This window comes from Calidris pugnax, unplaced genomic scaffold (assembly GCF_001431845.1).
Source record: "Calidris pugnax isolate Ruff unplaced genomic scaffold, ASM143184v1 scaffold161, whole genome shotgun sequence".
Lineage (NCBI taxonomy): Eukaryota > Metazoa > Chordata > Aves > Charadriiformes > Scolopacidae > Calidris > Calidris pugnax.
In genome coordinates this window covers 825,869-836,923 of record NW_015090955.1, presented here as the reverse complement: position 1 = coordinate 836,923, position 11,055 = coordinate 825,869, and the positions used below count along the sequence as shown (strand labels likewise).

General features: G+C 52.6%; 2 protein-coding genes across 2 annotated transcripts in view; one reads left to right on the top strand and one right to left on the bottom strand.

The window, feature by feature from the left end:
• The window catches only part of AGMAT (agmatinase), a 5,006-nt gene extending 3,229 nt beyond the window's left edge, over positions 1 to 1,777 (top strand). Inside the window, exons 5-7 of the mRNA XM_014952047.1 lie at positions 300 to 479; positions 1,396 to 1,480; positions 1,609 to 1,777. Coding sequence (XP_014807533.1) covers positions 300 to 479; positions 1,396 to 1,480; positions 1,609 to 1,682 — 339 coding nt within the window. The 3' untranslated portion in view covers positions 1,683 to 1,777. The remainder of the gene's footprint in view (positions 1 to 299; positions 480 to 1,395; positions 1,481 to 1,608) is intronic.
• Positions 1,778 to 2,373: 596 nt separating this feature from the next.
• Positions 2,374 to 11,055, bottom strand: part of DNAJC16 (DnaJ heat shock protein family (Hsp40) member C16) — an 18,193-nt gene continuing 9,511 nt past the window's right edge. Inside the window, exons 8-14 of the mRNA XM_014952056.1 lie at positions 8,275 to 8,458; positions 7,930 to 8,112; positions 7,623 to 7,699; positions 7,258 to 7,338; positions 7,056 to 7,154; positions 6,491 to 6,661; positions 2,374 to 5,746 (exon numbers count right to left, since the gene is read on the bottom strand). Of these exons, the coding sequence (XP_014807542.1) occupies positions 5,350 to 5,746; positions 6,491 to 6,661; positions 7,056 to 7,154; positions 7,258 to 7,338; positions 7,623 to 7,699; positions 7,930 to 8,112; positions 8,275 to 8,458 (1,192 nt within the window). The 3' untranslated portion in view covers positions 2,374 to 5,349. The remainder of the gene's footprint in view (positions 5,747 to 6,490; positions 6,662 to 7,055; positions 7,155 to 7,257; positions 7,339 to 7,622; positions 7,700 to 7,929; positions 8,113 to 8,274; positions 8,459 to 11,055) is intronic.

The following is an 11,055-nucleotide window of genomic DNA, read 5'->3' as shown; positions in this document are numbered from 1 at the left end:
CCTTTCCTGAGGGCTGCTTTCCAATACCTCACCCCCTAGTTTATATTGGTGGCGAGGATTGTTCTGGCCCAGGTGCAGAACCTTGCATTTGCTCTTGTTGAACCTCATGAGGTTCACCTGGGCCCACCTCTCCAGCCTGTCCAGGTCCTTTTGGATGACATCCTGTCCCTCTGGTGTATCGACAACACACCCCTCTGGTGTATCGACAACACACCCCTCTGGTGTATCGACAAATCCCTGGTGGGGCAGGGAATGCTCAGTCACTTTCCCCACCTTTCCCTGTCTCCGTGCTCCCGCAGGGCTTCCGGGTGGTCCCGGCTGAAGAGTGTTGGAGCAAATCCCTGGTGCCGCTGATGGGGGAGGTGAGGAAGCAGATGGGGAACAAGCCAATCTACATCAGTTTCGATATCGACGGGCTGGACCCCGCGTACGCCCCGGGCACCGGCACGCCAGAGATAGCTGGGCTCACCCCTGCGCAGGTAAAAGGGGGGCACACAGCTTTGTTTCCCAGGGGGAAGGGGAGGTTTTTACTCCCATTAAAGGAGGTTGTGCCACCAGTGAGCAAAGGGAAGGGGTAGGGAGCTCTTTTACTCTGACAATGAGTAAACAGAGTGCTCTTGCAGCCAGGAAGGCCAATGGTATCTTGGGTTGCATAGGGAAGAGTGTAGCCAGCAGGTCAAGGGAAGTCATTCTCCCCCTCTACTCTGCACTGGGGAGGCCACAACTGGAATCCTGCGTCCAGTTCTGGGCTCCCCAGTTCAAGAGGGACAGGGAACTGCTGGAAAGAGTCCAGCGAAGGGCAACAAAGATGATTCAAGGATTGGAGCATCTCCCTGATGAGGAGAGACTGAGAGAGCTGGGGCTCTTTAGCCTGGAGAAGAGAAGGCTGAGGGGAGACCTTATCAATGCTGACAAGTGTCTCAAGGGAGGGTTGAAGGAGGAGGGAGCCAGACTCTTTTCAGTGGTTCCCAGTGAGAGGACAAGGGGCAACAGGCACAAGTTGGAACAGAAGAGGTTCCACTCAAATATGAGGAGAAACTTCTTCACAGTGAGGGTGACAGAGCCCTGGAACAGGCTGCCCAGGGAGGGTGTGGAGTCCCCTTCTCTGGAGATCTTCAAGCCCCACCTGGATGCTCCTGAGTAACATGCTCTGACAAGCTCTGGGCAATCCTGCTTCAGCAGGGGGTTGGACTAGATGATCTCTATGGTCCCTTCCAACTCTAAAATTCAGTGAAATTCAGTGAAATTCAGTGGTAATGAGGAAAGGAAACGTTGAAACGATGTGATCTGCTCTGTAGAGGCTGGGTTTCCTTAGCTGCACGTGGGGAAGGCAGAGCCCCAACCAGTCCACTAGGCCAGGTGTGTTTCTTCATCCCAACTGTGTTTTCTTCCCAGGCTTTGGAGATTATTCGGGGCTGCAAAGGACTGAACATCGTGGGGTGTGACCTTGTAGAAGTTGCACCGATGTACGACGTCTCCGGTGAGTCTGAAGTGGTTGAGAGTGAGATGTGTGCCTGGCAGAGGTGCTTTACCACTGTGGGTGAAAGCCATGGGGCATTCACAGCTCATTTTTTGTTTTTTCCCCCTTTTTTTGGTCTTTTTTTTTAGGCAACACGGCCCTCCTGGCAGCAAACCTGCTGTTTGAGATGCTCTGCGTTCTCCCTGGAGTGAAGACAATGTGAGGGCAGCTCCCACCTGCCCCGGGGGCAACGCAGCTCCCACCTCTGTTGCAGGGAACGTGGGCTTTGCAGTGAGGAATAAATGCCATTTACTGCTAGAAAAGGTAATTTCAAGCTGATAAACTGTAGGGTTTGAACAGCCCATTTGCTGGTGGCTGTAGCTTTTGAGTGGGGAAGGCAAAGATGAGGCTAATGGTGTTTGGCCGCCTCTTTCCGAGCTGGAATTACTCACCTGGCTCACGGGGCTCATCCCAACTGTCACTGGTAAGAGGTTTCTCCCACTAAAGCACAGCGGGAGGATGATGAAGGTAGAGGAAGGGAGGCTCGTTCAGAGAGCAGGGGGGTATTGGGCTGAATTTTCTGCTGGGTGTGACCGGGCGGCTGCTACGGTGGGAGCAGCTGGATGGCTCCTGGGATTTCCTAGTTGATGGGGAAGTGTGGGCAGTTTGTACATGGAAACACAGAGCCACCTCATCACACATTAAAATAGTTTATTTTGGTTGCGAATCTGTAATCGTCTTAAAACAAAATGACATCAGTGCCTGTTCACAAATACAAAAAAAATGGGAGCAGCTGGATGGCTCCTGGGATTTCCCAGCTGACGGGGAGATGTTGGCAGTTTGTACAGAAAAAAAAAAAAAAAACCAAAACGAAACGACCAACCAAAAATAAAAAAGACAAGTTTGCCAAATAAGTTAATTTCCCCCCCTCCCTCCCCAGTATCAAAAGTGCAAAATATGTAGCTAGTTTTCAGTCCTACTCCTCAGGCTGCGTTAGTGTATGAGTTCCTGGCAGGTTTGGGGAACAGGGAGGCGTTTGGGTCCAAAACCCGGGGGCCTGTATCCCTTTTGCTTCAGCTTCCGAGCGGGGTGCGAGCGCTCGACGTCGCTACGATAGTGCACTAGGACTGAATTCCCTCAATCTTTGGATTCCAAACCACCTCCTGCCTAACAGACTCCCAGGTGCTTTTGCTGATGATGATACGATGCGGGTCAAGCACCACAGGAGGTGAGAATAATTATTGGGGGAGGGTGACGCTGTGCTGGGAGAGGGGGTGGACAAATTTTGGGCGCAAGCAGCCTCCGACCACGCTCTTCTATGAGAAGGCAAGTGCCACGGACACCACAGCCTACTAAACGAGGGGTTTAGGAGAATTTGGCATTTGCATCAGCCCACCAAAGGTGGTTTTTCCCTAAAATAGTGACACAAGCCGGGTTAGTGCGACCACCAGCAAGGCTGGCCGGCTGCAAGCGCTCCTTAAACAAAACCTGGTCTAAAAGAGGAGGTTACTTCTGCTAAAAAGAAAAGAAAAAAAGGATTCCAGCCAGCATGCAGCACAAAAACAGTAGTTTGAAGGCTGTAAGGCCTTGTCTTCTTGCTTGGGGCAGGGCTGAATTCCCTCACTGGAGCACAACTAGGCACTTTTTTTAATGCATCAGGCATTTTCTCCTGGTTTCTGACTAGCGACAGCAGAGACCCAGAGAGTATTTTATTTTTTTACTTTTGCAAACATGTAAAAAGTTACATGGAGCCTCCCACTGGGCTACAACCGTGTCCTAGCCCCATCCTACACAGCAAGCTGCAGGAAAAGCTCAGGAGGACTATGGCTGCTGCTTCAGCCAGATGAAAATGAAGTCCAGCAGCACCAGGCCAGTGTTTTACCCCCCTTCCCGCCCTGTTTCAGCATTATGCCTGTGCCTCGGAGCTCTTTGGCAGGGAGAAGACCTCATCTTCCTTCCTTCCCTCTCCTTCAGTGCCTCCTCCGTGCAGCAGCACAAGCTGGGCTACGATTAAGTAACCTCACATAGGGTGGGTTGTAGCATGGCAGCCTTTATTTGGAAGTACATTACAGGGGGTGTTGGAGATACCTGTGGTGGTCGCAGCACGCCGATGCGCTGCCGGGGCGGGGAGGAATGCAGCGAGCCAGGGCTTTGGGAGCAACTGGGTCACGGAGGCAGGGAAATGACTGGAGCATTCCCGGGTTTCCTATGGGATGGGCAGCTGGCTCGGAGATTGGCATCGTTATTCCTTAACTGCCTGCTCCCCTAAGATGGTAACTAAGGTGAGATTTAATGAACAGCAGGTGCTCGACCAAGTGCTCTGCCATCAGGTTCTGAGCCCCACGGCAAAGGCTGCCCCACTGAGACCCCCGTGCTTTGGCAGTGCTGCAGCCCAACGGTGACCTGGGGGACTGGGGGGGCTTGGGAGGAGGCACAGCAGGGACCAGCTTGGGCGACGGTGTCTGCCCCAGAGCAGTGAAAAGGAAGCATGAGCCCCCCAGGATTTCAGTCCCAGCTGCTAAAAGAAACCCTGCTGCTTTGCTTTATCACCTGAAGAGTGGCAAGCGGCCACCAGTCGGCTACTGGCCTTCCCTCTGCCTCACAAAGGGCCACCCATTCCCCCTGCGGTGTTGGAAGTGGCTGTTGGAGCCCTGCTAGGGCACAGCATAAACCCAGCCCTGCGCCTGACGACTCTTCGAGCTTCACACAGACCTACGAGTTCAAAAAGACAAACAAAACCCCCAGCACAAACGAACAAAAAAAACCCCAAGGGAGCAGCCTGCACCTTGAGAAACAAAAGGTTCGTGGCAAGAAGGAAACGGGCGAGAGGCTGAAAACCAAGCGTCCTAAACCCAAAGGAGTTTCACACGTAAGCAACGGTCTCGTGATACAGCACTTCTGGGGCAACATTTCAAGAATACAATCATCGAAGAATTAGGTTTCCTTGATACAAAGAAAGGTTGGTTTGTACTACAGACGTAAGGGTGTTGGAAAGGAGCCCGGGCCGACTCCCTAGCAGCTAGGTAGAGTTTCCTCGACACGTCTACTGGCTCATAGCAGCTCACGCCTACAATCTGAGGACACAAAGTTATGGCTCTAGGATACATCGTCTAAAATCGACAGAAGCAGAAAGGCATCCGAAAAAAATCAATGTAACATTTAAATGGCTCAACACCTGGACAGTATTTTATGGTCGTGCAAAAACCCCCTTCCCTCCCCGGTTACGGTTTAGCCGGTGAAGCTGCAGGTGGAACTGTGACACGAGGAGCATGAAACATGCACATCGCCTACGAGCCCGCACCACAGGTGAGTCCCAGCTGCTCCCCACCGTACTCTGAGATCACTTACCCCGGGGAAAGCTGATAAAAGTACGACTGCCTGCTTGGGAAGGAGGCCTTTGGGCAGGGCAGGGCCTGGGAGGGTCTGCAGGGTCTTGCCAGTGTTACACCATGCACCATGGGCTGAGCACACGGGGAAGGGGGGAGACACAACCATGACCTGACCTGCATCGGTCCGGACCGAGTCACCACGCAGAGAAGTCACGGATTTGTGGGTTTTTTGTGGTTTTTTTTTTTTTTCCTTCAACCGAGGTAAAACGAGAGATGCCACGGGGGGGGAGCGTGACTCGGGAAGCGGATGCGGCAGGACAAGAAGGAAAAAGAAATGGACTTCTTGGCTCTTGGGTAGCACGGCATCCAAACGCGCGGAGGAGGCGGTGGAGGGAATTTTGGGTGCGCTTGGTTGCGCTCCCGGGCTCTAGTCACCAGCCCCGGGAGAGTTCATCTAAAACCTAAGGTCCATTCGTCAACGCTTGTTTGCTTATTCCTGGAAAGAGCTGTCCCTTGTCATCTTCATAAAAAGTTTGTCCATTAGAATCTCTTTAAAATCCCTCAGTCTAGCGCGGGCCACGAGGGGATATAGAACCTCTGTAGGGAACCCTCTAGGAGACGTTCCATCCAAAAGGACAATTTGTGTAATTTGTTTTTTATGGATCTAGATCCCGGGCTGCAGGAGGATTTCCCTCGGGCTTCTGTGTGTAGCGAGGAATCGTAATCCTCGCAGGAGCCCAGGGTTCCCCCCTCATCCCCTGATCTGTGAGGCTTGAAGAGGCAGAAGTATTTCTTGTGGCCGTTGAGAGCCAGGACGTAGCCCGTGTAGTCGCGCTCGAGGAAATGCTTGTCGTACTGGTTTGGGATGGGGGCCGCATCCTGCGCGAACTCTAACAGGTACTCCAGCCATTCCCGGTGCTTGTCCAGGCTGAGGAAGGAGAAATGAAGAGAGCTGCTCCTGGGGGAAGAGCAGAGGAGAATTTCACTGAATTTTAGAGTTGGAAGGGACCATAGAGATCATCCAGTCCAACCCCCCTGCTGAAGCAGGATTGCCCAGAGCTTGTCAGAGCATGTTACTCAGGAGCATCCAGGTGGGGCTTGAAGATCTCCAGAGAAGGGGACTCCACACCCTCCCTGGGCAGCCTGTTCCAGGGCTCTGCCACCCTCACCGTGAAGAAGTTTCTCCTCATATTTGAGTGGAACCTCTTATGTTCCAACTTGTGCCCGTTGCCCCTCGTCCTCTCACTGGGAACCACTGAAAAGAGTCTGGCTCCCTCCTCCTTCAACCCTCCCTTGAGATACTTGTAGGCATTGATAAGGGATTAGCACATCTCCCAAGTCAGGCCAGATTCCTACCAGACAGGTAAGCGTTTGTAACAAGGGCAGGCGCCGAGCTGTGTCACCACAGCTCCTTTTTTAACCCAGCTCAGCACAGGTGACAATCACCCAGCGCCCAGCACTGTCGTGTGCTCAATTTGTTGAAAAGTGGGTAGAGCCAATGTGCAGCAGCACCAGACTTGCCAACCACCTTCAACGGGCCAGGAAAGACCACTCAGTTTTCAGCAGCTCAGTGCCACTAACAAATACAGAGTCCACTTTGCTCACCAGAAGTGTTCCCTCCTGGCAAACGAGCCAACACCACTCCCAATTGTCATCAGAGCAGCATTAGACACGTTAAAACTGTAACAGAACCCCAGCCTACCCGGTGAAGGTGTAGACTTCCAGAGCAAACTTCTGGAGGAGGGCGGTTTTGGTGGAGTTGGAGAGGATCAAGACCACGTTCATGTGGCCCGGCCTCAGGCGCACCAGGTTGCTGTTGTAGTTGATGTCCGTTAGCTCCGTCACCTCCACAAAGCCCTTTTTGGGAATCCTGCTGCAAGGAAATGGTGACTGAGTGAAAGTGAAAGGAAGGATGGGGAGCAACTGATGGAGAAACTTGTTCCCTGCCTCCTTACACTGAGCCATCCCTGAATTCAGCTAAAGCTGAATCAGTGCCATGGCCAGACTTGGATCTTCCTCAACAGGTCAGTCAAACCTTTGCCTTTTCCTGGGCAAAACTCTGTAAGAATGGCTTAATAACTAAATTTGTGCACCCCTGTCCTTGCTGGTGTGAGTCCTGTCTAACCACCACCTCCATCCACTTCCCTGTGCCCGCTCTGCCCCACACGACTGTGCTGTGTCCCCACGACTCTGGCACATTTCTGCACTCTCTGCTCCCCAAGCAATGCTTCAGCTGAAAACAGTTCTGGAGAAATTAGAGAGGGAACCTGTTACTCTCTTTGCTGAAGCTCGTGTCGTTCTTCTCGGTCTTTGCAGCGGTTTCTTCTTTCTCCGAGGGAGGAGAGTCCCTCGTGTCACTCGAATCGCTGCAAAGGAAGACCATTTTGTGTGTGTTTAAGGCACCAGATTGGACTGAGGTGCTGTTGGCAGGACCCTAAGATCCCCTGGGAGGTTTTGGCGTGCACTCACCTGAAAGCCTGAACAATAACTGTGCCAAAGAGAATGAAAAGTGCAGAGAAGAGCAAGGACAGCAGCGGCATCATCTCTCGCCTGCGGGGAAGATTTGCAAACAGCAGTCAGGGCTGGGAGCTGCACAATTTCTGCTCCAATCTATCTCAGTTCCCATCTACCTCAAGTAATAACCCTGCAGCTTCCCCTGAAACTCCGCTCATTTCCTGGCGTCTTAAAGACAATCAAGATTTTAAGTGCCGTCCCGCACCTCTGTATTTTGAGATGTTCTCAATTTTGCTACAAGAACCCGGATCTGCTACACATCTGTACAAGGTAACAGCAACCCTGCTCCCCAGGGAGACTCGTTAGCACCCAATCCATACCAGTTACTGTGAAACAAACTGTCCCAGCAGTCTGAGATATAGTCCAACGTGGAGTAGAACCATCGGATAAGGAACATCTGTTGAAAAAGAACAAAGCAAATGACAAAACCGCTCTCCAGAGCCCTGACAGAACTCCAAACCCTTAAACAGAACCCCGGGCTGAATCAGCTTTGGAGCATGCCATGAGCTCTTCCTTCCATAAGGGATTTTAAGAGTCTTGCCTTGGTATTTTAAAATATAAATAATGCCTGTGAATGACCATAACCATCCAAAAATCCCAGCACAGCTGGAAATGCCATGTACTTACAGGAGCAAGTTCGTCATTCAAGTCTGCCAGGACAGTCTCCAAAGAGAGAAGGCCAGGGTCTGTCCTCAGCTGGTCCAGAAGATCCAGGAGGATGAAGTTGTCCTCTTTGCTGCCTTGCCAGGCTTCCTCCAAGGTTTTGTAGGCGATCTTCCCCGCGTTGTTGCGTCTCTCCAAAATGACCACCTGGACAAACCAACAACACAGCAGATATCAGAGAGGAAGTTACTTTTTTCTAGACAGATGCCCAGAATTAGGTGTCACATCAAGGTAGAGCATCCTAGGTAAAGTGATGTTAGAATGAGAGAAGGGAAAGGGGAGAAGGGAAAAAACCAAGGGAACCCTCACAGCTGATTTTCCCCGATACTTCTCCTCATCCATCAGCAAGGCGTCCGCGAATTCCGGCTGCCGTTCATTGTAGATGTGCACAAACTTCAGCGTGTCTTTTGTGTTGGCCACAGCAAAGGTCAAAAACGCCTCGTAGGCCTCAGCAAACTTCTCTCCTTCTCCAGTGAGTAAGACCACGCAGTGCCTGGGCAACACAACGGGGTGGGGATTGGGAGCAGTTCTGGATGCGAGAGGAAATGACCATCCCCTTTCTACAAGCCAGAATGATCCCAATGAGCCAGAAACCTGTCGAACAACGTGGAGACCCAGCACGATCCAACACAGTCATTTCCCTTCTCCCTCAGAATCGAACAAGAGGTGGCTTTGGAGCAGCCCCAGAGCCTCGGGGAACAAAGCAAGGGGACATAAGCTGGACATGAGCAGGCAGTGTGCAGCTGCAGCCCAGAAGGACAATCCCATCCTGGGCTGCATCAGAAGATGAGTTGCCAGCAGGTCCAGAGAGGGGATTCTGCAACTTTACTCTGCTCTGGTGAGACCTCACCTGGAGTATTGTGTGCAGGTCTGGAGCCCTCAATATAAGAAGGACATGGACCTGGTGGAGCGGGTCCAGAGGAGGGCCACAAGGATGATCAGGGGGATGGAGCACCTCTGCTACGAGGACAGGCTGAGGGAGCTGGGGTTGTTCAGCCTGGAGAAAAGGAGGCTCCGGGGAGACCTAATAGCAGCCTTCCAGTACCTGAAGGGAGCCTACAGGAAGGCTGGGGAGAGCCTGTTTAGAAAGGCCTGCAGTGACAGGACGAGGGGAAATGGCTTCAAGCTGGAGGGGAACAGATTTAGATTGGAGATGAGGAGAGGGTTCTTCACTGTGAGGGTGGTGGAGCACTGGAACAGGTTGCCCAGGGAGGTGGTTGAGGCCCCATCCCTGGAGATATTCAAGGAGAGGCTCGATGAGGCCCTGGGCAACCTGGTCTAGTTGGGGGTGTCCCTGCTGACTGCGGGGGGGTGGGACTAAATGGCCTTTGGAGGTCCCTTCTGGCCTGGGCAATTCTATGATTCTATGACATGTGACCCGTGGAGCCTTACTTTCGCTGCCGGTGAGACTTCTTCACGGGACACAGCTCCTGGAAGAGCCTCTGGTTGGTGAGTCTGGCCACCATGAGGAACTTATTCTGGGAAAGGAAGTCGTCAATGAGCTGCTTCTTCATCTCTCGTGCCTGGAGAGGACAAAGCAAGCCGAGGTGAGTACTGAGCAGGGTGAGGAGAGTGAAGCTGCTGCACGTGACGTTCTCATCTGGAGCCTGGGGAAGGCTGCCAGCCGTCACGGTCCTCACTGAGATGTTTGGAGGCCTCAAGACTGAGGCTCAACGAGGCCCTGGGCAACCTGGTCTAGTTGGGGGTGTCCCTGCTGACTGCGGGGGGGTTGGACTAGATGGCCTTTGGAGGTCCCTTCCAGCCTGGGCAATTCTATGATTCTATGAAGCCACCTGCAGCCCACCCTCAAGAGGACAGATGCCACAGCCTACAGAGCACCCTCCCTCCTAAATGATCGTGCTCTGCTGCAGCCTGAGTTTCTGCTGAGACCAACCCCTCATCACAAGCTGGGTCTGAAACCCCTCAGCGTGCATCTCACCTAAGCTCTCCGAGAGGACTGAGCAATACCTGCACAACATCAGCGGGCTTGTCGATGTTCTCCTTGAAGATCATCATGGTGGGGGTGTAGACATTGATGTTGTACTGACTGGACAACTCCTCGGTGCCCCGGAGGCCGACGTACACGTACCCAAAGGACAAGTACTCTCGGTAGGCGAAGGCCGTCAGCTGGAGGGGAACAAATCACCAGGGTGTGTTTACGTTAGAGACCAAGCAACATTTTTCTCCCCCTCGAGTGCCTGTGGCAGCTTTGCTTTGAGAACACCACCTCCCGCTGTTGAAATGTCACTGGGCACGCGCTGCAGGAGGCAAGAGCCCTTCCTCTCTCCCTCTGCATTCTCTTACTCATCCTCCCGGGAGCCTCGACGGAGCCACAGCTTTATTTTACAACCTGACATTTCGCAGGGTAGCAGGCGTTTCTTAGGAAACAGGGCTTTCCGGTAACCCAAAGCAGATGTGCCCCAAAAATCCCTCCTTACCCATAAAGGTTAACACCTGCCTCTGCTGCCGCTACCTCCGGAACCCACCCGCACCTTCCACTAAGGGCACATTCGTGGTGGGACAAAGAAATAATCTCCTTGTGAAGTCCCTCATCTGGCCGTGCCATTTCGACTGACACAAATCAACTTAGAAGAGGTCAATAGTATTTAGAGGCATCGCTCTGCCTCTGCTCACAGCAGCAGGTCTTGGGAGGTGATTCTGCCCCTCTGCTCTGCACTCCTGAGACCCCACCTGGAGCTCTGTGTCCAGCTTTGGAGTCCTCAACACAGAAAGGACATGAACCAGCCCTGCACTCCTGAGACCCCACCTGGAGCTCTGTGTCCAGCTTTGGAGTCCTCAGCACAGAAAGGACATGAACCAGCTGAACAGGTCCAGTGGAGGGCCACCAAGATGATCAGAGGGATGGAGCACCTCTGCTATGAAGACAGGCTGAGGGAGCTGGGATTGTTCAGCCTGGAGAAGAGGAGGCTCTGGGGAGACCTTATAGCGGCCTTTCAATATCTGAAGGGTGCCTATAGAAGAGCTGGGGAGGGACTCTTTGCCAGGAAGGGTAATGATAGGACAAGGGGAAACAGTTTTAAATTGGAAGAAAAAAGATTCAGATTAGATCTCAGGAAGAAATTTTTTACT